Genomic DNA, 23,649 nt, shown 5'->3' with positions numbered 1-23,649 from the left:
CATCAGCAAAACAGTGGCCACTTGGAGACAGGGCTCTCCATCCTGCCCAGAGAGGTAAGTGCCCCTCTACCCCTGCTGTTTCCATACAATTAGCCCCCAATAATTTGCATAAGACATATCCTTTTTCCTTTGTTTTCCAAACTGGAAAAAAAAACAGCTTATTTCACTTAAATACCCAAGCCACCCTGGGTTAATTTACTAGTATGTAAATAAGTATTTCAAATATTGGGTGCTGGATTTTTCTTCTAAACTGTAGCCCGCTCCTTAGTTCCAAAATTAAATGCATCACTTAACACAAATGTAGCATCCAACAGAGATAGACAGGGAAATGCTCCAGCTTATGGTCCTCTGTGCATGGACGAGTAGTTGCTGATTTGATGGAGATGTGGGAGATACTGAGAGCAAAAGATATATGCAGAAATAAAGCTGTCACTGTATTTCTTCAAGGAGATTATTAGTTGTGTTAGGGCCAAGGTTATTTAATTATTAATAATTAAATTGATGAAATTCAATTTTAGAATCTGTCCTGAATCCCAGGATCAATTTACTTCAGACCCAGGATTCAAAATTCATTTGGAGAAGATGGCTCATATTTAGAGCTCACCATCTGCCATTCGAACACCTTCACAACACTCTGGGCAAGGAATATGGAACATAGGTTGTTGAAATGTAGGTTTGGCATCATGTCGATTCTGGTATTTCAGGATTTCAAAACACTATTTCCAGTATTCAGGCTCTCAAGACTCTCACCACAAAGAAAAATTTCCTCTGACACCATAAAACTAACACAGGCCAACATAGACTTCAGAAAGACAAAACTTCAAATCAAAATCCACAGCAAATATAGTAGACAGGCACATCTTTCCCAGTGACCCTGTCCCCCTCAGAAGAAAAGAGCTGTAGAAAAGACAAATACTACAAAGGTTTAGGTTCAAGGAGAGACAAATTATAAAAGAAACAGAAAAATTATTAACACAAAAACTTCCATCTACTTTCTGTTTCACATGGAGCCCCTGACAGAAGAATTCTTGATCTTACTAATTCTAAAAATTAAATTATGCTCATCTTCACCACCCTACCCAAGGCTATTTGGTAACAGTTTATTGGAGTACTCAAAGAAATGCATTGCTACTACTGCCTAGATAGCAGTATTTCATCTCTTTTTTTTTTTCTTCCCCCGAGACAGCAATAAGCATCATCAGATGACTTTTCTTTTCAGGACAGCTAACCATCATTTAAGTCCCTATTTCCTTCAAGATTTAATTTTCTAAATACTGATCTAAAATAAGGACATTTTAATAGCAGAACTCTGTACTATGTCAGTGTCTGCATTAAAAAAAAATTAATTTTCAAACAAAACTCCTCCAGACAATGGGAAGATTTACTACTAAACTGATATTCTCAGTTTGTCCCAACACTTTGCCTCTTTTACTCCATTTTCAAGCATGAGGGAGCGAAGGGAAGCCAAAACAGTTTTTAAATATATTCCCAGAAGGTCACATTATAAAGCAGATTAACCAGGAGTACAGTTTAACATTGTTCTCTAATGTCTGAAAACCAAATTGTATTTTAAAAATTAGTATTTTTTAAACAATGCAAGGCTAATTTTACTGACCGTGTGAAAACTTTTGTTTACAGCAGCCAGAAAAATGGCCAGAAGGGCTTGCTGCAATTAAGCATGCTCAGAATGTAACTACCTATTTATCAGGTTTTATGCTTATCACTCCAGGAGTTATCCAGTTCATTCTGATTGTAGAGTGTGGCTTCATGTTCAAGCTGCCTAACAGCAGCAACAATTTCATCTGCCCAAGTCATTCCTGGCCTGATCATTTATAGGACTCTCCTTGATATTTACATGTGAGGCAAATCAAAGTTTATACCAGGCCTTCTTTACACTAGTTTAACCATGTAGTACAAAATTATTTGTAGACTCTCCTCTACCTTCTGCCCAAGGTTTAGGGGTCATAGCAGCTGCATGTCCTGGCACTCCTGATGCAGGTCCTGGCCCAGCTGCAGGACCAGTAATCGAATGTGCTCCAATACCTAAAACTCAACAAGAAAGAAACTTATTAAAATACACAGGATTTCTATGCATTCACAAATCACTCCACTTTCTGGCACACGAGTCTATTTATGCCAACAGTTTGAGGGCATTAAATACAGATTTAAGTGGATTCAGCTGTGTGAAAGATAAATGTAATGGAGTGCATTTAAAAGAAGTCTATTTAAAAAAGAGTGGAAGACAAAGTCACATGCACTGAAATACGGTGACCAGCAATATTACTAGAATTGTTATTAACAAGAAAAATGGGATAATTTTAACCCCAAGCTTTTAACTAAAGAGAAGTGCTTTGGGATCAGTTTTATAAGACTAGCACGTAAGGCAAACAAGAACTTATTTTATCAACAGAGAGTTCATGGAAATCTTTAATGCTTTAAAAATCTGCATTTTCTGAAATCTATTCTTGCTTATTATTCCCTGCTTGAAATCAAAATCCTTTGTTTAGTAGACACTACAATGCCATCAACAGAGGATTACTTCTTCAGGTGGGTAATAAACAGCAGGAAGAGATTCATTCTTTAAAAACAGAGATTAAGTTGTCATAGCCCAGATAAGAAGAGAGAGAGAAACACAAAAGTAATCCATAAATTACACTTAAAACTGTCTCTAAATGAAATTTTCTTTTTCATAAGGCAACACTAAGTCTTAAGGACTTCTAAGCCCCAAAAATTATGTACAGCTAAAAATACATACAGGTTACATCCAGGATATAGCTATTATGAACAAATGCACACAAACTTGGGCAGATAAACTTTTTGTTTTCCCCCGTGGAATGAGGGAGGATGGGAAGAGTGCTGATGATGGACCATCACCACACACTTTTTCAGTATGTGAATTACAAACAAAATAAAACAAACAGAAAAAAACCCACACTCCAGACTTGATGCATTTTAAGCAAAACCCTGTTCCAAAAACATAAAGGTTTTTTCTGCAGCAAGTATGTTTAAAGGTTCACAGTTTAAGAAACAAAAAACACGCTTATGTCTAAAAAGTGTTTATCTACTATGCTACTTGCAACATCTACAATCACGAGGAAAAATGAAAAAAATCTTATGTTCTTCAGTTTACTTAGTGCATTTCTCAGCACTGCATATAGCCAATTTTTACTGTTTCTCTTACATAGTCAGTTTCTCCTTGTGGGTTTTTTTAAGTCAGTTTTTATGTACCTCATTAAGGGTGGAATAAAAGCACTTAAAAGAGAACAATAAAACTATGATTATTCTTTAACATCACAAAAATGGTAGAGGATACGTGGGGCAGCTGAAATACATACATGCAATTCTATTTTAATTGACCTGATTTCAAGTTTACAGTGCGTTTTTAATGCAATGGTTTTATGCCACTCTGTATGTCCACCCCCTATAAAGCTGAAGTTTGTTGTTCATATTGAGACTAGAATCTGGCCCTCAAATGTATGCACACTATCACCAATAGCTGATGGCTTGTCATTGCTCTAACTTATGGTAGACTATGACCCATGCTTTGTCGCCCACATTTACTCACCAGGCAGCCTGCTGTAGTTAGCAGAAGCCTGTTGCTGCTGAATCCCAGGCAACGTCCTCTTCCCTTGAACAGCAAGTTGGAGGTTTTCAGGTAAAGGCTGGCCTCTAGCTAACATTTTGTAAGCTAGAATCTGAGCCCGGAGCTGGTGCAGCTGGACAGGGCTAAAAGGTGAAGGACCTCTATTGGGCTGGCTCATAACCTGCGAGTCTCCTGGTATCATAGGTCCTGGTTGACTTGGGGGCATATGGGGTGGAGTTGGGCCCCCTCCAGACATCGGGCTGGACACATGTTCAGGTGCTCCCAAAGGAGACGGGTGAGGAGACATATAACCTGGAACAATTGGAGGATCACAAATTTACTTTCCCAGTTAATTAAGTCACAAGTCACAAAATTTCTTACCCTTATGAATACCCAAATCATGTACGTTTTCTCATTAGTTATTATAGCAATATTTTTGTGAAGACAGAAATGGCAATCTGGAGTTCCTCAGGACAAGACAGGCCAAAACTATTCTTGCATCATGATTCATGTCTTTTTTAAAAACAATAACCCTTGTTTTTGGAGAAGGCTTCTAACACCAGACCGTCCACCATAAACACAAATAAACAATCCTATGGCACCTTAGAAACTAACAAATGTTTTGGGTCATGACCTTTCGTGGTTAAAACCCATGGCTTCATCTGAGGAAGTGCATTTTACCCACAATACCTCATGTCCTAATACGTTTGTTAGTCTCAAAGGTGCCACAGGCCTGTTTATTTGTGAAGCTACAGACTAACCCAGCTACCCCATGCAGCCATCATAAATACAGTACCTCCAAACAACATGGGAACTCCAACCATCATGATCGGGCACAATCTAACTACACAGGTGGGGGAAATTTTCATGAGGGAAGATTTTTGATGTTTGTCCATTGTGCAATTTATGCAGATTTCACAATGTTTATTTGTTTTGACGTATGCACATCTCCCTGAAAAGAAGCAACTGTCCATTGTTCTAGACATTCCTTAAAAATATCTTTCAAACACAGCAATAAAAACAGAAAATTATAAGAACAGTGTGGCTTTGTCCATACTTGCAGTATTAAAGCACTGCCACAGGAACACTTTAACGCAACAATGTGGTCACAGTTTCAGTAGTGGGAGAGTTCTCTGAGGGATTTAGTAAACCACCTGTACCAGAGGTGTAGCTCCCAGGGCTGGGAGTCTATCTACATTGGCAAGTTACAGCAGTGAAACTTGCTGTACTTAGGGGCATGAAAGCTTCAGCACAGTAACTGCAATGCAGACAAGGCCTAAACCATCCTTCAGTAGTTAGATACAAGTGGTCCAAATTATGCTAATTAAAGGCTGAAGTTTGACAAAATAATACTCAATATTCCTCACTATCTGGAATAACTGCATGAATCATTTCTGAATAAAGACTTTAAATTTTGAAAAAACCTCTGGAGGTGTTGGTACTCTGTAAAAGATCTGACAGAAAAAGCCCAGAGCTGGAGAAAGGGGGTACATCATGGGGTGCGTCTACAATAGGAACTAACTTTGAAGTTAACTTCAAAGTTAGGCACTACATAGATAGAGAGAGCAGAGAGTCTACACACATTTTCCGTTACTTCGAAGTTAACTTCGAATCAGGGAGCCCAACTTCAAAGTCCTTACTCCATTCCCTAGTGCCCTACTTCGAAGTTTAACTTTGAAGGAGGGTGTGTGTAAATGCTATACTTTTAAGTAAGCAACTTCGAAGTTATTTTTACAGTGTAGACACAGCCTACGTGTATTCTGTTCCCACCTCTGAAGTGTGGGTTTGGTTTGCAGTGTACAAATATCATTTATGTATCTCAGATCACCTCTGAAAAGTGGAAAAGTGGCACCAAGGCTTTCAGATTTGTAAAGCAATGGCTGGCAGAGTTGCTTTGATTTCATGGAGTGAGGCACCTACCTCAATTAAGCGTTTCTGAAAATCCCACTGGGCTCCTAGCTGCACCTTTAGCCACCTAAATACCCTTGAAAATCCGGCCCATGGTAACCAGAAACAATTTGCCAATTTTCTGACTACTGTTAGCACTTCATGTAAGCAAGTGTCCTGCCTACAAGTCGGAATGCCTAGGCCTAAGCCCGCTTGAGAGAGGAATCAAGTGATTCTGATATCAAACAATATAAAAGATCTCAGAAAGCCAAGGGTGGGTGGGCATGATCAAAAGCAAGTGGTCTGGCAGCTAGTGGGGAGCGCTCAAGAGACTGTGTGGAGCTGCTAGAAAAGCAGCAGTGAGAAGCAAGTCTGGCACTTGCAGAGAGCCCCAGCAAGGTAAAACCTATGAGTGGGAGTTAGCAAAGAGATGAGCCATGTGTTTGTTTTGAACTATGGAGTTCTATTTTTTGACAAACTCTCTTGCCAGCCTGAGGTGAACGGGAGAAGAGTAAATCAAAGGGTTTGAGTCAGGTCACTAGTGAGTGAGTTCTTAAAGGGACCAACGTGAAAGGGAAGTAAAGGTGGAATGACCCTAGATAGGGTTGCTCAGGAGGCAGCAAGTAGTCAAACTGCCACATTATAGACTCAATAAACGCATATTAAACTTTGTTTAAATAATTACCTAGGACTGTAGTGCCGTGTTCCCTGTAAGCTAAGCACTTGGGCAGCCACCCAGGAGCTGTCCACCTGATTAGCAGAGTGCCCACATCACCCACACTGGGGGCTCTGCTAATGTGTTTGCTTGAGTGGTGCACATTTGCACAAGCCTTGGTGCACAAAACAAAATTTATTCTATCCAAGGATGGAAAAAATTAGAGGGATCACTCCTGTAGTGTATCCTGCTGCTTATCAAAAAGAACTACCACAAGAGTAAATGCTATAGTTGACTGCAAATCAACCTCTTTTAAGACGTTCATCAACCAACGAAAATGAGCCATTGTTTAGATAAATAATTAAAATACAAATGTGAAAAATAAGATTTTAAAAAATCATTAAATTTCCTGCTTGCCAATTTAAAAATCAATATACCCTGTCTGTATTAGATAGTAACAGAGAGGTAGCCATGTTAGTCTGTACCTTAACAAAACAAAACAGCAGTCATGTAGCACTTTAAAGACTAACAGAATGATTTATTAGGTGATAAGTTTTTGTGGGACAGACCCACTTCTTCGGATCTGTATAATTTCCAGTTCAGACCCAAATATACAGCACAGAGGTCCAAAAAACAACAATAAAACCTAACAAATCAAATACATGAACTGAAGGAGGGGAGTGAGGGGGTGGGGGCTCATGCATTTCATTTGTCGGTTTTTACTGCAATTCTTTTGGATCTCTGTGTTATATATGTGGGTCTGGACAGAAATTATATAGATCTGAGGAAGTGGGTCGGTCCCACGAAAGCTCATAACCTAATAAATCATTTTGTTAGTCTTTGAAGTGCTACATGACTGCTGTTCTGTTTTACCTGTATTGTAGTAACAATAATACAAATATACATAATAGAGAAGAGAGACTTTGAGGAAAGTCTGAATAAACTGAGTATCTTATCTAGATTACAAGTGAAAGAGATTCAACTGATAACCACAGTATTTGAAACATGGCAATGCCAAAGAAAGGAAGGAATTCAAAAAGGCCTGAGGCTGTGTCAAGTAAGTTCTTTCCTGAAAGTTTCCCATCGTCATTCTAACATCTGTGCAACTCTACTGATTGCATCAATGGTGAGTATTGTTACCACTGTGTCATCCATAACACATGGGCTCAGAAAGACAAGTTACTCACTTGTAGTAACGATGGTTCTTCAAGATGTGTCCCCGTGGGTGCTCCACAGTAGGTGTTGGGCTCGCCCGGCGCCACAGATCGGAATTCTTCTAGCAGTTTCCACTGGATTGCGCATGCGCCGATGCGCGCCGCTCCCTTGCGCGCCCTCGGTCATGTGCGCGATCCGGTCCCCGCCAGTTCCTTGACCAACCGCCTCGGATGCTCCTGAAAAAACACCAGACAGAGATCCGAAGCGGGGAGGATGGAGGGGTAGTGGAGCACCCATGGGGACACATCTCGAAGAACCATCGTTACTACAAGTGAGTAACTTCTCTTTCTTCTTCGAGTGGTCCCCGTGGGTGCTCCACAGTAGGTGACTACCCAGCAGTAACCCCAAGTAAGGAGGTGGGTATTCGATTCATGTGCAGCTTGCCCCCGAAAGGACTGCTATCGACAGACGGGTATCCTCATCGAACACCCAATGCAGGGCATAATGCTTGGCGAAGGTGTCGTAGGATGACCAAGTCGCCACTCTACAAATGTCTTTCAATGCGATTCCCTTGAAGAAGGCCGTTGATGCCGCCACCGCTCTGGTGGAGTGAGCCCTAGGTGGGGCTAGCAAAGGGGTCTTTCGAAGCTCATAGCACAGTTTTATACAGGACACAATGTGCTTTGAAATTCTCTGGGAAGAGAGGCCTTCCCCTTTTGACCTGGGAGCAAGAGACACCAGAAGCCTGTCTGTTTTCCGGAAGGACTTAGTTCTGTCTATGAAAAAGGCTAACGCCCTCCTCACATCTAGGAGATGCAAGCGCGCCTCCTTGCTGGAGCTGTGAGGCTTTGGGTAAAACGAGGGTAATACCATTGGTGCGTTAATGTGGAACTCCAAGGAAACTTTCGGAGCGAAGGCTGGGTGTAACTGTAAGATCACCGCCTCCTTTGAGAATACTGTGCAGGGTGGCGTTGCCATCACTGCTGCGAGCTCGCTCACCCTGTGGTCTGATGCAATCGCAAGAAGGAAGGTCGTTTTCATGGTAAGTAGTCGGAGGGGTACCGTGGCTAATGGTTCGAAGGGTGGTCCCGATAACGTGTGGAGTACCAAGTCCAAACTCCACAACGGTGGTAGCAGTTTTCGAGGAGGGTACAGGTTTATAAGCCCCTTCAAGAACCTTGTGATGATAGGATGGGCAAATACGGTGGGCCCTTCCTCTTTGTGCCGAAAAGCTGATATAGCTGCGAGGTGGACGTTTAGCGAGGATAGAGAGAGCCCGTCTCGTTTGAGGTCCAGCAGGTATTCTAGAATTACAGTTATAGGAACATCAAGAGGAGCTAACTGTTTGGCAGAGCACCAGGCAGCAAAGCGTGTCCATTTCTGTTTGTAAGTCCTCCTGGTGGAGGTCCTTCGGCTACACTCTAAGACTTGTCTTACTCCCTCTGTACACGTGCTCTCTAAGGCGCTGAGCCATGGATTAACCATGCTTGTAAACGTAGTCCCTGAGGGTGCGGGTGCACTAAGGACCCCTGAGCCTGCGTGAGTAAGTCCAGTGCTACCAGTACGGGGAGTGGTGGACGATCCGACATGCGCAGAAGCAAGGGAAACCATTGTTGTCGGTCCCAAGTTGGAACTATGAGTATCATACGAGCTCTCTCCCTTCGGGCTTTCTGCAGAACCTTGTGGATAAGTGTTGTGGGGGGAAACACGTGCAGTAGAGGGCCCTTCCGTAAGATCATGAAGGCGTCCCCCCAGGGACCCCCGCCCTATTCCTGCTTTGGAGCAGTACTGAGGGCACTTCTTGTTGTGCTGGGTGGCAAACAAATCGACTTGGGGAAACCCCCAGGTGCGAAATATGCGTCATAGCAGGTCGGAGCGGATCTGCCATTCGTGCGTGAGTGCAAAGCACCTGCTCAGTTGATCTGCCTTCACGTTGTGGGTGCCCGGCAAGTACGAGGCTTTCAACGTTATGTTGTTGGCAATGCACCAATTCCACAATCAGACTGCTTCCGCGCATAGCGCACAGGACCGTGCCCCTCCTTGTCGATTGATGTAGAACATGGTGGAGGTATTGTCGGTACTGATCCCAACTACTTTGCCGTGCAGGTATTTCTGAAAATGTCTGCACGCATTGAACACTGCTCTGAGCTCCAGTATATTTATCTGCAGTGTCTGTTTCAAGGGGGACCATAGCCCTTGCATCACCTTGCTGCCAATGTGCGCTCCCCATCCTATGTGGGAGGCGTCGGTTGTAAGAAAAATGGAAATTTGTGGTTGGTGGAAGGGCACTCCCACTAGCAGGTTCTTGGGATCTGCCCACCACGCTGGCGACTTCCGTACCTCTGTCGTGGGCGATACTACCCTGTGGACGGTATGGGATGCCGGTTTGTAAACACTCGCCAGCCAATGCTGCAGGCTTCGCATGTGTAACCTGGCATTCTGTACCACAAACGTGGCGGCCACCATGTGCCCCAACAGTTGCAGGCACGTTAGGACCAGCACTGCGGGGCTGTACATCATGACTTGCACCAAGGATCTGATGGTGCGGAAGCGGGCGTCGGGCAGGTATACTCTTGATGCAATAGAGTTTATGCACGCCCCTATGAACTCTATATTTTGCATGGGTTCGGTCTTTGACTTTGCAAGGTTGATAACTAGGCCCAGCGAAGTAAACGTGTTCGCGGTGATGTGTATCATGCGTAGGACCTCTGCCTTTGAGGCCCCTTTCAGTAGGCAGTCGTCCAGATATGGAAAGATAAACACACCCTGCCTGTGCAGGTAAGCTGATACCACTGCCAGGGTTTTGATAAAGACACTGGGTGCCAAGGATAGGCCGAACGGAAGAACCCTGTATTGGAAATGTTCCCCGCTGACCGTGAAACGGAGGAAGCGTCTGTGTGCCGGGTGGATTGTTATATGAAAGTAAGCGCCTTGTAAGTCGAGGGCTGCAAACCAGACTCCATCGTCCAGTGCCGTAAGTGTGGAGGCAACTGTAATCATCCGGAAGCACTACTTGTGCAAGTATCGGTTGAGGCCCTGTAGGTCCAAAATCGGCCTCCAGCCTCCTGTTTTCTTCTCTGTTAGGAAGTAGCGTGAGTAAAAACCTTTCCCTTGGAATTGTTCCAGCACTCTTTCCACCGCCCCTATGAACATGAGGTGATGTACCTCCTGCTTCAGCCTCGCCTCGTGAGAAGGGTCCCTGAGAGAAGGCCGGGTGGGAGGTTTCGTTGGTGGAAGTGACTGGAAGGGGATCGTGTAACCCGTGGCTATAATTTCCAGCACCCATTTGTCTGTTGTGATCGTTTGCCATTGGGAATGGAACGGTTTGAGACGATGATGGAACATAAGGTGAGAGTGGCATTGAGCAATGGTATTGATAGTGAAGTCCTCGACACACCCGTCAAACTTGCTGCCTCTGGGCTTGCCCTGAGGTTGTACAACTTTGTTGAGAACGTCGCCTGGGGGCCCTGTACTGCTGCTGCTGTTGATGGCGCCCTTGGTCACAGCCTCGCCGATATTGTGCGCACTGTGGTTGGTAAGCGTAGCGCCTTTGCTGAGGATAGAATTTCTTTTTCTTGTATGGAGGAGTGTAGATACCCAAGGTCTTAAGTGTGGCCCTCGAATCTTTGCTAGAGTGGAGGACCGAGTCGGTTGATTCTGCAAACAGCTTTTGCTTGTCAAAGTGAAGATCCACGATCTTTGCCTGTACATCTCTGGGGATACCAGATGTCTGGAGCCAGGATTCCCTACGCATTACCACTGCTGCGGCTGTTGAGCGTGACGCTGTGTCCGCCACATCCAGGGCAATCTGAACTCCCGTTCGCGAGGCCGCGTAGCCCTCCTGGACAATCGCCTTTAACACTGGTTTCTTGTCCTCCGGAAGGGAATCCATGAGAGAGATGAGTCTAGAGTAATTGTCAAAATTATGGTTTGATAAATGTGCCACGTAGTTTGCCATTTAATAATAGGGTAGAGGAGGAGTAGACCTTCCTGCCGAACAGCTCTAGTTTCTTAGCATCTTTATCTGACCCCCCTGATTTGTACTGAGATGTCTTCGACCTCTGCTGGGATGATTCGACCACCAAAGAATTGGGTTGTGGGTGGCTAAACAGGAATTCCATGCCCTTGGCTGGGACGAAGTATTTCTTATCTGCCCTTTTGTTCATAGGCGGAATAGAGGCCAGAGTATGCCATAGGTTAGTGGCTGACTCCATAATGGCTTTGTCCAGTGGGATAGCGATTTTAGATGAAGCCGGGGGGTCTCAAATTTTTCAGGAGTTTATGATGCTTCTCCTGTACCTCTGCTATTTGAATGTCCTGCATGTATGCTACTCTTTTGAACAGCTCTTGGAATTGTTTAAGGTCATCCGGAGGGGAGACATCCCCAGGGACAACTGCCTCATCTGGGGAGGATGAGGAGGAACCACTGGGATAAACCTCCCCCAAGTCCTCTGGCTCCCGAGTTCGCTGGTACGCTTGCTCCTTCGTGGGCTGTGAAGGAAAGTCTCGGGACTCTGGACCTAATTCCCCCTGGGACAGCTGCGTTCCTCTCCCAAAGCAAGAGTGTACACGGGAGTATTGGTGAGGAGTGGGAGGGTATCTGCCCCTGAATCTAGACCTCTGATGTCGGTGTTCAGTATGATAAGGACGGCCATAACAACATGGACAAGGGCCCGGTGATGGAGACCTGGACCACGATCGGAGAGTGCACCCATGATGTCTGGGAGAACGGGATCTCCGTGACGACACTGATAATGGTGAAGCTGGTTTGTGATAGTACTCATAGGGATCCATGCCCAAAAAGGGTGAAGGTGGCCTGAGCCACGGCGAAGGTGGTTGGAGGAACGGAGAGGGAGGTCCAAAATAAGCCGGTGGAGTTGCCGCCCGGCGATGTGGCATGTGTAGCTCGGGGGGCGGGGGAGGGGTGCGCTGGGTGATAAGGGCATTGCAGCACTGTCTGGAGATGGACTGGGGTGCCGGGTTTTGGCTCCAGCCTTCTCCCTTCTCCCGCCCCTGCAGGGTGGGCGCCGCCCCCTCCCGTGCCGGGGATCTTGGCCCCGCTGTCAGCACCACGCTCAGTACCGTCATCAGCAGTGCTGCACGGGTAGCTTCCTCCGGCACCGGTGGGCCCCGTGCTCGGTGCCCCTGCACCGTCGGCGCTGTGATAGCCGGTGCTGCATGAGGCGGCGCCGCTGATTCTGGCACTTACCGCGCTAGCGCCTGCGGCGCCCTCCGTGCCAACTGCTGCATAGTCGGAGGCCCGGCCCCGGCCGTGTTCGCGCTGCCGCTTTCATCAGCCCGCAGCTGAGGGCTCTGCATTCCGCTCGTCCTGCTTGCTGGAACCGCCGGCAAGGATCGAGCTGGGGAGAGTTTCTTCTTCTTTTGCACAGAGGGGGTCAAAGAGGCCTCCTTCCTTTTATGTGACCCAGAGGGCCCTTCTGTGTGAGGCTTCTCCGGCGGCTCAGGCTGGAGGGCCTTATCAAACAAGATCATTTTGAGCCTCATTTCTCTGTCCTTCCTGGCCCTGGCTGTAAGGTTAGCGCAGTGCGAACACTTCTGGGTAACATGGGACTCCCCCAGGCAACGAATGCACTCACTATGCCCATCAGAGGCCGGCATAGCCTCGCGGCATGACTTACACTTCTTAAACCCCAAGGAAGCCATTGTGGTGAGTCTTTACTGTTAATCAGGTACTTAGCCACTAATCAGTGCGTTCTACAACCCAAATAACATTCACGGCCCTCAAGGTAGCGGACGGCTTAAACAGCCTTCTTTGTCTGCTCCTCTTCCCTCCGTTCCTCTTCTCTCTACTATTTTGTATGCTTTTTTGTTGCTTCTTCTTATCTTTTTTTTTTTTTTTTTTTTTTTAAACAATAGCAAAAAAACAACGAGCTAACAGGAAAACAACTATCTTATCTGTCTCAGGCTATAGAGCCGGAGCGGATTCCTTCTGCAGCCATTGGCAGTTGAGAAGGAATTGGCGGGGACCGGATCGCACACATGACCAAGGGCGTGCAAGGGAACGGCGTGCATCGGCACATGCACAATCCAGTGGAAACTGCTAGAAGAATTCCAATCTGCGGCGCCAGGCAAGCCCGACACCTACTGTGGAGCACCCACGGACCACCCATGGACCACTCGAAGAAGAACCATTTTTACCACCTTGACACTTGCCCTACCATCTTGGCTATCTCTGATGGAACTGCATCAGGGCTACATCAATGGTAGACTTTTACAGAAATGTTCATTGTACACCTGGCTTGGGGAAAAGAGGGTGTTGATCTAGGAGTAATGCAATTAATTTCAAATGAAGAGCTAATTTTGAGACAATAATACTCCACTCCCCTCCCCACCCACCAATGAAACAGCAGCCACCAAAGAAATCAGGCGCTTTACACTGCACAGCAATAGTACGTAACTGTTCCGAATATGTGGTACAGAATGCCTTAGCTCAGCATTTCCCAAACTAATTTGGCCATGGAACACTTCTGGGCTTGGAACATATCAACAGAACACATACATGCTGGTGGGGGAAGGAAGGTAAGGTGGAGGGTTTCATATGAAAAAATTGCTGCACGTAATGCTCAAAAATCAGAGAGGTAGACAAGTTTGTCTGCATCTTCAAAAACAAGAAGTCCTGCGGCACCTTATAGACTAACAGATATTTTGGCGCATAAGCTTTTGTGGGCAAAGACCAACTTCATCAGATATGTGATTGGGGGTGGGGTTCCCCAGAGGAGGGTTTAACCCCACACTCATGGATCATCATTAAGCATGGGCTCAGTGACCACTGGCATCTGATGCCTCTCTCGTTATTTCCTTCCATCTTTCCCTGTCGAGTGCGGAGTGGCTTAGCTTCTGTAGACTAACTCTGCACCAATCTACTATATCATCAATCCATTCTCTGTGGGGTCTGCCTCTCCTATTTGAACCATCCATTACCTAAAAGCTTACAAAACATTTTTATGGAAAAAAATGCAAATCAAATTAGGTATGGAAAAATATTTTTAAATTTTGTGGTTTTATATATTTATTTGTTATGTTTACAGAAAACTACTGGAAAAAATGAGTAACATTTGACTTTTTTTAATGGGAAGAGTGTTTTTGCATCTTTGGATAAGAAATCCACTAAATACAGGAACAATGCTGGAGAGTTGGATCCTCATATCAGGAGCAGTGTCACGTGATTTCTCTGAACACAACTTGTGCCAAAACAATCCAAACTGACTCTGACTGTTTTGACACAAGTCGCATAATAACTATACTATTATGAATGCATTATAAATATTAATTTGTACAGAAAACATAAAACTGCTGGAGTGCTTCCACACACGTAGCCTGAGGTCAATAATGCACATTCGATGGCAGGACAGAGTTACGAACCTGGAAATCCTGGACAGAGCAGGAACCACGAGCATGGAAGCAATGATTCTGAAAGCCCAGCTTCGCTGGACAGGGCATGTCATATGAATGGAGGAGTCAAGAATCCCTAAGCAACTCCTCTACGGTTAACCCTCCCCGGGCAAAAGGAATCAAGGTAGGCCTCGCAAGAGACATAAAGACTGCGTGAAGGCCAACATTGCTCATGCTGGTTTAAAACCAGATCAGCAAGAGCAGCATGCAAAAGACCAAACAGGCTGCTCTTTGAAGAGCAGTGATGCATACACCTCATTGATGCTCGTTAGAGGAAGAAAGCAACAGCAGCAGCCACACCAAAAGTGCCAGGACAATTCCTTGCCCCCATTGTGAACGCCCATGCCGTTCAAAGCTTGGTCTCCTCAGCCACATGCGAGTCCACAACCAATGAGCCTGTGCAAGCTCAAGACATCATCATCGGACATGACGGACTACCTACTACTATAAATATTAATATGCCTACTATCTAAATACTATTAAATATCTTTTGTATTTTTGATTTTGTATTTTTGTATTTTTTGATTTTGATTTTGTATTTTTGAGTATTTTTGATACACACAATTTTATATTTTAGAAGAAAAAATATCATTAGCATCAAATTTTTTTCATGGAACACTGATTCACGTTGCACCAAACACAGTTTAGGAACGCTGCCTTAGCCAACTAAAGTAACAAGGAGCATTTTTGGTCGGTAACAGATGAAATTTTCCCGACTGGAATGTGGCCAGACTACTGGTGCTAACACTGAATCCTGTGAAACTGCTGAAGGATGGGGTGGAAGTCCCAAGTGCATCAATCATTTAAGCACTATGAAAGGAGAATTACACTGTAAGGGAAAAGCTTACGTTGGGCAGCAGGTGGATAATCTAAGCTAATTGCTAATTTCCTATCTTTATACACCATAGAAGGGTCACAAAGAAAAGTGCAACCAATATCAATATTCTCCAAAGGGCAGGTGATTTGGTGAAAATTAACCAAAGTTTGGCAAGATTTAGAACAACAAAAAGACTACCATGGTGACTAAAAAATGTACGAATGTACCACCTAAAAAACCCTTCAGCACTGGTGATGTGCTGGCAACAGGCAGGGGCTACACAAGTACAACTCTATTCCCAAAATCTTCTCCAGGCATGCCCAGATGCGCATGATTCCCCTGTGATCACCATCTTCATGGTATTTCACTGAAGGGGCCACACATGGTTTCTGCCACAAGATGGGAATTTACCAGTTGTCCTGGCTTTTGCGGTTTGCGCACAAAATATTCTATAGGCTAGGTAATATAAAACACCGATATAAAGCTGCTGAAGGCAGTTCTCACAGCTATAACTGACCTTTTTTTGACCCACGCTAACCAAGTGATCACCATGAAGACAGTGTGTGATGTTGGGCCTTTTACAAAGTGCAAAAGAGCCAAAGACGAACTGTGGAATGGTCACGGCTAACCGAAGTTAGCAAAACATCCTGGTACTGAAGGATACAAGGCAGTGTCCATTAAGGAGGTGATAATCTGCCACCATTAGTGTCAAGAAAAGTGAATTTTGGCTGTCTCAACTGCACTGTATGGAGTGACCATTAGTTGAGAAATAATTTATCAGACAGGAAAGGAATTTTTTAATAAGTATAGTCTCTAGATGATATTTGTTGTTCATCTGTAACCACATTTCCAATCCTTATACATCTATTTTCATCTGCCAAAAAATCCTTCCAATTGGATTTATGATGCACATGACAAAATGCAATGTGTTAGGAAAGTAAATTTAGTGAATGGGGAGGAGTACTGCTTTCATGAAGGAACCAAAGGTGTGTGTAGTGTGACTATCCAGAATATAAGGGACCAGGCATCTAAGTCTAATGAAGTGGGCTGTATAGACAGGTGAGAGGGACCTGTGCCCCAGGGCCAGAGAAATAAACTAGGGGCTAATTAGCTCCATAAACTTTGCCATAGGTTACCTCTGCTCTGAAGTAAGGACTCATTTAGCAAGCCTAGTGGCTGTGATGTGCAAACTGCCTGCACAGGGAAAAAGCCAGACTTGCACACCCTAGAGTGGGGCTTTTATATTGCCAGCACCTGGGAGCTTTGGGCTCTTCTCACAGTACACACAGACAAAGCTCCCTTGCACTACAAGCGGACAGTAGTGATTCACCCTGTATCCCATGGGTAATGTCAAAAATATGATAGTGCTTATGTTTGCACTTGAGTTATTTAATCACCTGTGAGCAGGGCACTTACAAAATACTCTCTTCTATTGGCTTAGCTTTCACTGACTCTGATAATTTTGTTTATGGCACTCAGTAACCAAGGCATGTATAGTTTGTATGTTTAAGCCCATTTTTAGCCTTCTGACTTCTCTCCTTTCAAAGAAGCCATAATTATTTGATTCCTCTGGTAGTCTTCAGGGTTTCCTCTGCCTCCTGAGGGGAAAGAGGTGGAGAAGGGGTGGGAGTAGGATGACTTAATTTTCATTCTGTACATAGTGCCATTTAGCAATTTAACAATCTGAAACAAAATCCAGCATGTATAATGCCCACATTAATACTGCCTGCTTACATTAAAATACTTTCTGAACATTGTTAAAGCAGTCTACATTCAGTTAAATGTAGCTGTTTATATAATTCCATTTAATATGAAGCAAGAGAAATGCATTAATATATTAAAACAGAATGAAAAGCTACTGAAAGTAAACAAAAGTATCATGTAATCCTGTGGTTTCCAGCACACTAGCCACATATAGCTATTTGGCTGGCTGAGTGTGGCTAGTTGGCTTAAATAATCAATATATTTTCAAAACAATATGGCTAGTTCACTGTAGTGGCTTCTGCATTAGAATTGGTTGGCCACCATCGATGTAATCTGCAAATACTTTGACATCCTGCTGATAAAAGTCTATCTACTGTTTCAAAGTAGTTGAAGATTTAGCTTTGTAGAATGGCTTTTGATTTGTTCAACACACACAGAAAAGGCAGTTCTCTTCTCCTTGCTTAGAGTAAGAAATGTTATTCCCACAATCCTGTATCTCCTGCCTTGACAATAACCTTTGCTGGCCAATAAACATTCCGAACTTGATTTCAAGACTGTGCACGCAATTACGTGCTTGCATTAAGCATGTAATTGCCTCAATTACACATGCGAGTCACCTGTTATTTTTCCAACTGTCATCCTGCATATGCATATACCTAATCTGCTCACACATTTTTGTCACATATTACAATTCTGTGAATCGTTATACATCCATTTTGTCTTTTCTGCACCCTCAATTGTTATATTTTTCTAAAACACTTTCAAGCTAATAAAATACACTTAAAAAAAACCCCTTAAGTTTGGACAATTAAGCTAATTTAATTTAACATGAACAGCCTGTGCTGGACTTGAAAGTACATTTCTTCGGGTAAGGCCCACAAACAACTGAGGCCACTGAAGCGGCCATATGACTGTGCCGCCTTCATCTCAGCGGACCACAAGATTGTCATAATCAGGATGGTTTCCCAGAATAGGGTAGTTTTGCTAACTGCACTTGCATACCTGGAATTTGAGGGGCATACTGATTGAAACATAGCAGCATTGATTGGCTGTTGAAGGAGTGCGCAGCTCCCATAGCAATCAGCACAAAAGCTCACTTCATGCGCCCTTGCTTTATGCACATGCCACTTCAGTAATACCAGTAGGAAAAAAATGTTTATGGACAGAAACCAGTGGAAACTGACAACTCTCCCTGTGGACAACAGTAAATAAAAGGTCTTGCGGGTCACACCTAGAACCACAAGTTAGGCCACAAGTTGCACACCACCACACCACATCCTGGCTACATTTACACTACAGTGATCTGTTAACAGAAGTTACTGGTGGAAGATATCTTCCAACAAGACTTCTGACGACAGACCATGGCCACACATGAGAGTGGATCATCAGAACAGCCAAACAGAAGTGCAACAGACAGGGCTGCTTGGTGACCTGGAAGCCCTGTCTGTCAACAGAGGCCCCCCTGGAGCATTCACGTGGCTATTCTGTCAACAGATTCTGTTGAGGAAGGTGTTTGGCCTCATAGGGGAGAGACAGAAGATTGTCAACAGAATGCATTTTTAGCATGGACGTTCCATGAGTTTTGTCAAACTCTCCAGTGTAGACATAGCTCCTATGTGTCTGTCACTGTTGGCACTCAATATAGTAGTCAGAAGGGAAACACTGGATAAAATCTATTTATTTTCTCCCTTCAAAAACTTAAACATACGGTATACTGTGTGCCTGAACACTTACTCACATTCCCAGTTTGTGGTTGTGGATTTTAAGGGCAGAAGGGACCATCATGATAAAGTCAGTTGGATTTCATGCACAGCACAGATCAAACCCTCATGCTGTAATTTTTCCAACCCCATGACTTTTGTATGGGCTACAGACTATTTCCGAGTGATACCCAAGTCTTAGTTTAAAGATCGAGTAATGAAGAATTCATCTAATCTTTGCACAAGATCTTCCACTGGTTAATTACTCTCACTGACCATTTTTTTTTGCTCTATTTATAATTAGTCTTGGAAGAACTGAATTTAGCAGTAAGTGTCAGTAAACTTCAACTTCACTATACAGACAAACTGGCATGTCCATGGACAAAAATGTACAGATATCCAAAAAAAAATCTGCTTAAGAATTTAGCTTTGATTTAAAGCTATTTACTTTGTATATGATGACTTGCGATATTGACACATTGGCTACGTCTACACGTGCACGCTACATCGAAAATAGCTTATTTCGATGTGGCGACATCAAAATAGGCTATTTCGATGAATAACATCTACACGTCCTCCAGGGCTGGCAACATCGACGTTCAACTTCGACGTTGGGCAGCACCACATCGAAATAGGCGCTGCGAGGGAACGTCTACACGCCAAAGTAGCACACATCGAAATAAGGGTGCCAGGAACAGCTGCAGACAGGGTCACAGGGCGGACTCAACAGGAAGCCGCTCCCTTAAAGGGCCCCTCCCTGACGCAGTTGCACTAAACAACACAAGATTCACAGAGCCAACAACTGGTTGCAGACCCTGTGCATGCAGCATGGATCCCCAGCTGCAGCAGCAGCAGCCAGAAGCCCTGGGCTAAGGGCTGCTGCACACGGTGACCATAGAGCCCCGCAGGGGCTGGAGAGAGAGCGTCTCTCAACCCCTCAGCTGATGGCTGCCATGGCGGACCCCGCTATTTCGATGTTGCGGGACATGGATCGTCTACACGTGCCCTACTTCGACATTCAACTTCGAAGTAGGGCACTATTCCTATCCTCTCATGGGTTAGCGACTTCGATGTCTCACCGCCTAACGTCGATTTCAACTTCGAAATAGCGCCCAACACGTGTAGCCGTGACGGGCGCTATTTCGAAGTTGGCGCTGCTACTTCGCAGAAGCGTGCACGTGTAGACACGGCCATTGTATCTTAATGCTGAAAGCTTTTACTTTTTGAAACTCATCTGCCATTAAATAATTTGGCCCCCATAATTTCCCACAACCATAAAAGAAGATGAAAAATTGCAAAGGCTTACAAATCACTGACATATGAAAAAAATGGGCTCTACAAATCCTATTTACAGTATGAGTTTGTCTAGTTTTAGTCTTCAACCACTGAATCTCATTATGCTTTTCTGCAGTAAAGAGGTATCAACTACAAGAAATCTTCTTCCTAGGTAGGTACTTGGATGATCAAGTTACCTCTTAGCCTGCTCATAGACAGAGTTTTAAGTTTCTTTGAAATATGAAGGCATGTTTTTACAGCCTTCAGATTATTCTCATAGCTCTTTTCAGAACCCTATTTTCTCCACATCATTTTTGAAGTGCTGACTTCAGAATTGGACACACTATTCCAGTTACAGCCATACCAATGTTGTATATAAAGATACACCTGTTTTATATTCCCTGTTTATGTATCAAAGGATTGATTTTGCCCTTTACTTAGCTACAGCATCATATTAAGAGCTCACTTTCAACTGGGTACCTCACCCATTCCTTTTCATTACCACTTTACTCCAGAATACAGTCACCCTCCCTCACACCCCCTACAGTGGCCTACTTTACTCCTAGAGTTAGACAGTCGAGTGCAAGGTTACACGTTCAAATGAACTCACCTTCCCAAGTAATTCAGATCAGCCCATATCAATAACCTCTCCTCTTCATCATGTATCATTCCACTATGTTTGTGGAATGTAAATTTTAAACTAGCAATAATATTTTCTTCCAGATCATTGATGGAGATGGTGAACAGCATTGGGCTGAAAGCAGATCACTGGGGGGGACCCCACTAGAAATATCACATTAGATTAGAGGACAATTACCCATCAAAATTCTCATATTGGAATAAACCAATGCTCTATTTATCTCAGTATCCAGTCTTTCAACATTAGCCAAGGCCAGGTGATTCAGAGGTCACTCTGTCCCCTGCCACCCACTCCCAGCTACTCAGAAAGAGAAGGTAAAGACACTCGGAGCATGGGGTTCCATTTACAATTTACTTTTATGAGCTAGCAATTAGGATTTATTTTTGTACACTTTTGTATACTTTTTATGTATGTATTTTGTATAGTTTTTATTTTTATATAGATTTTTGGTTTTGTGTGTGGAATTAAACAAAACTTTTGATCTCATCTGACAATACTTATTTTCCATAAAACCAGATAACAGGCATCCAAAAGAATTAAAAATTAGCAGAGAAGCTATATGGTCAAGTGGTTCCAGGCACAGCTAGTATGCATGCTGTCTACAATGGGCATCCTGAGTAAAGCAATGCCCCATGAGGTCCTATGATGTAGGGAGCGGGTGGTCTCTGGTATTTCAGAGGCCAGAGCTCAAAACTGATGAAGAAAAGTTGACATAGTTGCTGTAAGAACTTATAAAATGGTCCTCAGAGGAAAATGCAATGAAGTGGATGATCTTCAGATCACTTTAACCACTCCAATACTAGGACCAAATACAGAAATGTAAGACTGGAAAGGACCTTAAGATGTCATCAAAGTCCAGACCTTGGGCAGAGAAAGAACTAGGTAAACATAAAGCAAAAGTATTTTTCATGAACATAAATCAAAAGTCCTTTACATAAGTAAACATAAACATAAATCAAACATCTTTGACAGATCCAACCTGTTCTTAAAAACCTCCAGTGACTGGGATACTACAACAATACTTATAAATGTTTAAACAGCAAGCACAAAGAGTTCTATTGACTTCAGTGTTACATGCACTTGAATGAATGTCTCTGCGGTTTGCAAAACGTGTGTCTGACTGGGAAGATTTCAAATTAATTCTAACTTCACCAGCTACATGCAACACAACTTCTGGATAAAATGTTATTAGCTAATGCATATACTCTTAATGCCTTGTTAAGTTCAAAGACTGCAGCCAAACAGTCAATGAAAAAAGAGATTCTCTCCCCCCATATTTGTCAGCCTCCAAAAAATCACCCACCACTCACATCACTGTATGCTGTCAGATCTGCTATCTTGTGTTCCACTCAGGTCAGTGGAAACTGTGTACATTTGAAGGAGGCCCTGGCCCTTACAAAGCTCACTCTGTTTTGTTTTAGGCTAGTTACTAGCTGCAGGCTGAAACTGGGAGACAAGTGTTGTCCAGTGGAGGGAACTGGACTATAAACTAGGAGTTTGAGTCTCTGCTCATTCAGTCACACAGAAGGTCCTCAGTCAAATCACTTCCCCAATCCTTTGTTTGTCTTGCCCATTTAATCTGTAAGCAATTTTCTCACAGAGGTCATCTCTTATGTTTCTATGTTGACTAGCACAGTGGGGCTCCAACCCTGATCATGACATGCTATTTAAATACTAAATTATTACATACAACTGTTCAGAGTAGGCAGTCTCTTTTCTCTGCCACATGTTGATGGGGACTGAGAAGTTGGCAGAGCTGAGGAAACCACCACACAAGTTTCTAAAAGCAAATCATATGTTACAAAGTCAAACTCTGACAAAAAGAAAAAAGCCCTCCCCAAACAATTCCATGACCATTGCAAAAACATCCTATCCTTCTGATCTTCAGTTATCTACATGTCCATTGCTAGGCACAGGTTTGCTGGCAACTGCCTATATCCAGTCCTCACCAGAATATCACAGGTTTGCTGGCAACTGCCTATATCCAGTCCTCACCAGAATATGGCTTCATCTGTTATATAATAAAAGCCGTTCCAGTATCTCTCAGATATTACACAGTCCCATTTCACTACCATACTTTATTGAAGGGGTGTTGAAGCACAGAACTGTCCTTAGGAATGTGCTTATGGTCACCCAGGAAGTTGTGGTAGAGCAGGGAATTCCACCCAGGTCTCCCAGGTTCTAAAACCACATCTTAACGACCAGACCTCAGTTGAACACTCAAGGGACAAAGAATTTTAAATAATTTTCAGAAAGTCACAATTCATCATGCGAAAACTGGCAAAAGAAAAATGGGAAACCCATCACAAGCGAGTGGTGGCTCTGAATGTCTTGTAAGGAACTAAAAAACACATCACATGAACAAGTATTAACCTTGGCTATGCTGATCCATTGGACTCTGTGGTGGGCCCATTCCAGGGTGAGGTGGTCTCATATTTGAACTCTTCATGGAGCTACAATGCATGTCTTCAACCATTCCTTTTTCATGCAAGCCATCAAGTGACTGTAAAATTAAAAAGAGATTTATGAACAGATATTTCTTTATGAATTTTCAAACTAGCAAGAGAAGTTAAAAGCTTATCCAAATAGATAAAAATAGACTAAAATAAGTAAAGACATCTACACCTTCCTATTGCAAAAACCAGTGGGATGCTTCCCCCTCACTCCCTAGTCTGTTCTAGAGTTAGACTTCTGGGGCAAGAGACCATTAACTCTAGGATGTTGGTCTCTGAAAGACCCCTCCCTATCTCTCCTTCTTTCCCTTTCAAGTAACCACTGAGTTATCTGGGCAGTTCCAAGTACCACTACAAGTAATACTCT

General features: G+C 43.6%; 1 protein-coding gene across 6 annotated transcripts in view; it reads right to left on the bottom strand.

Annotated features, from left to right (window-relative positions):
- The window catches only part of SMARCA2 (SWI/SNF related BAF chromatin remodeling complex subunit ATPase 2), a 187,630-nt gene that overhangs the window by 142,450 nt on the left and 21,531 nt on the right, over positions 1 to 23,649 (bottom strand). For 4 of the 6 annotated variants that reach the window (XM_074994827.1, XM_074994831.1, XM_074994829.1 and 1 more), the window contains 3 exons: positions 23,203 to 23,332; positions 3,566 to 3,895; positions 1,942 to 2,049 (listed from right to left, as the gene is read on the bottom strand). In XM_074994827.1, coding sequence (XP_074850928.1) covers positions 1,942 to 2,049; positions 3,566 to 3,895; positions 23,203 to 23,332 — 568 coding nt within the window. The remainder of the gene's footprint in view (positions 1 to 1,941; positions 2,050 to 3,565; positions 3,896 to 23,202; positions 23,333 to 23,649) is intronic. The other 2 variants (XM_074994830.1, XM_074994832.1) reach the window with 1 other exon arrangement.

The sequence above is a fragment of the Carettochelys insculpta genome, chromosome 5, assembly GCF_033958435.1.
Source record: "Carettochelys insculpta isolate YL-2023 chromosome 5, ASM3395843v1, whole genome shotgun sequence".
Lineage (NCBI taxonomy): Eukaryota > Metazoa > Chordata > Testudines > Carettochelyidae > Carettochelys > Carettochelys insculpta.
This window is presented reverse-complemented; position numbering and strand designations above follow the sequence as displayed.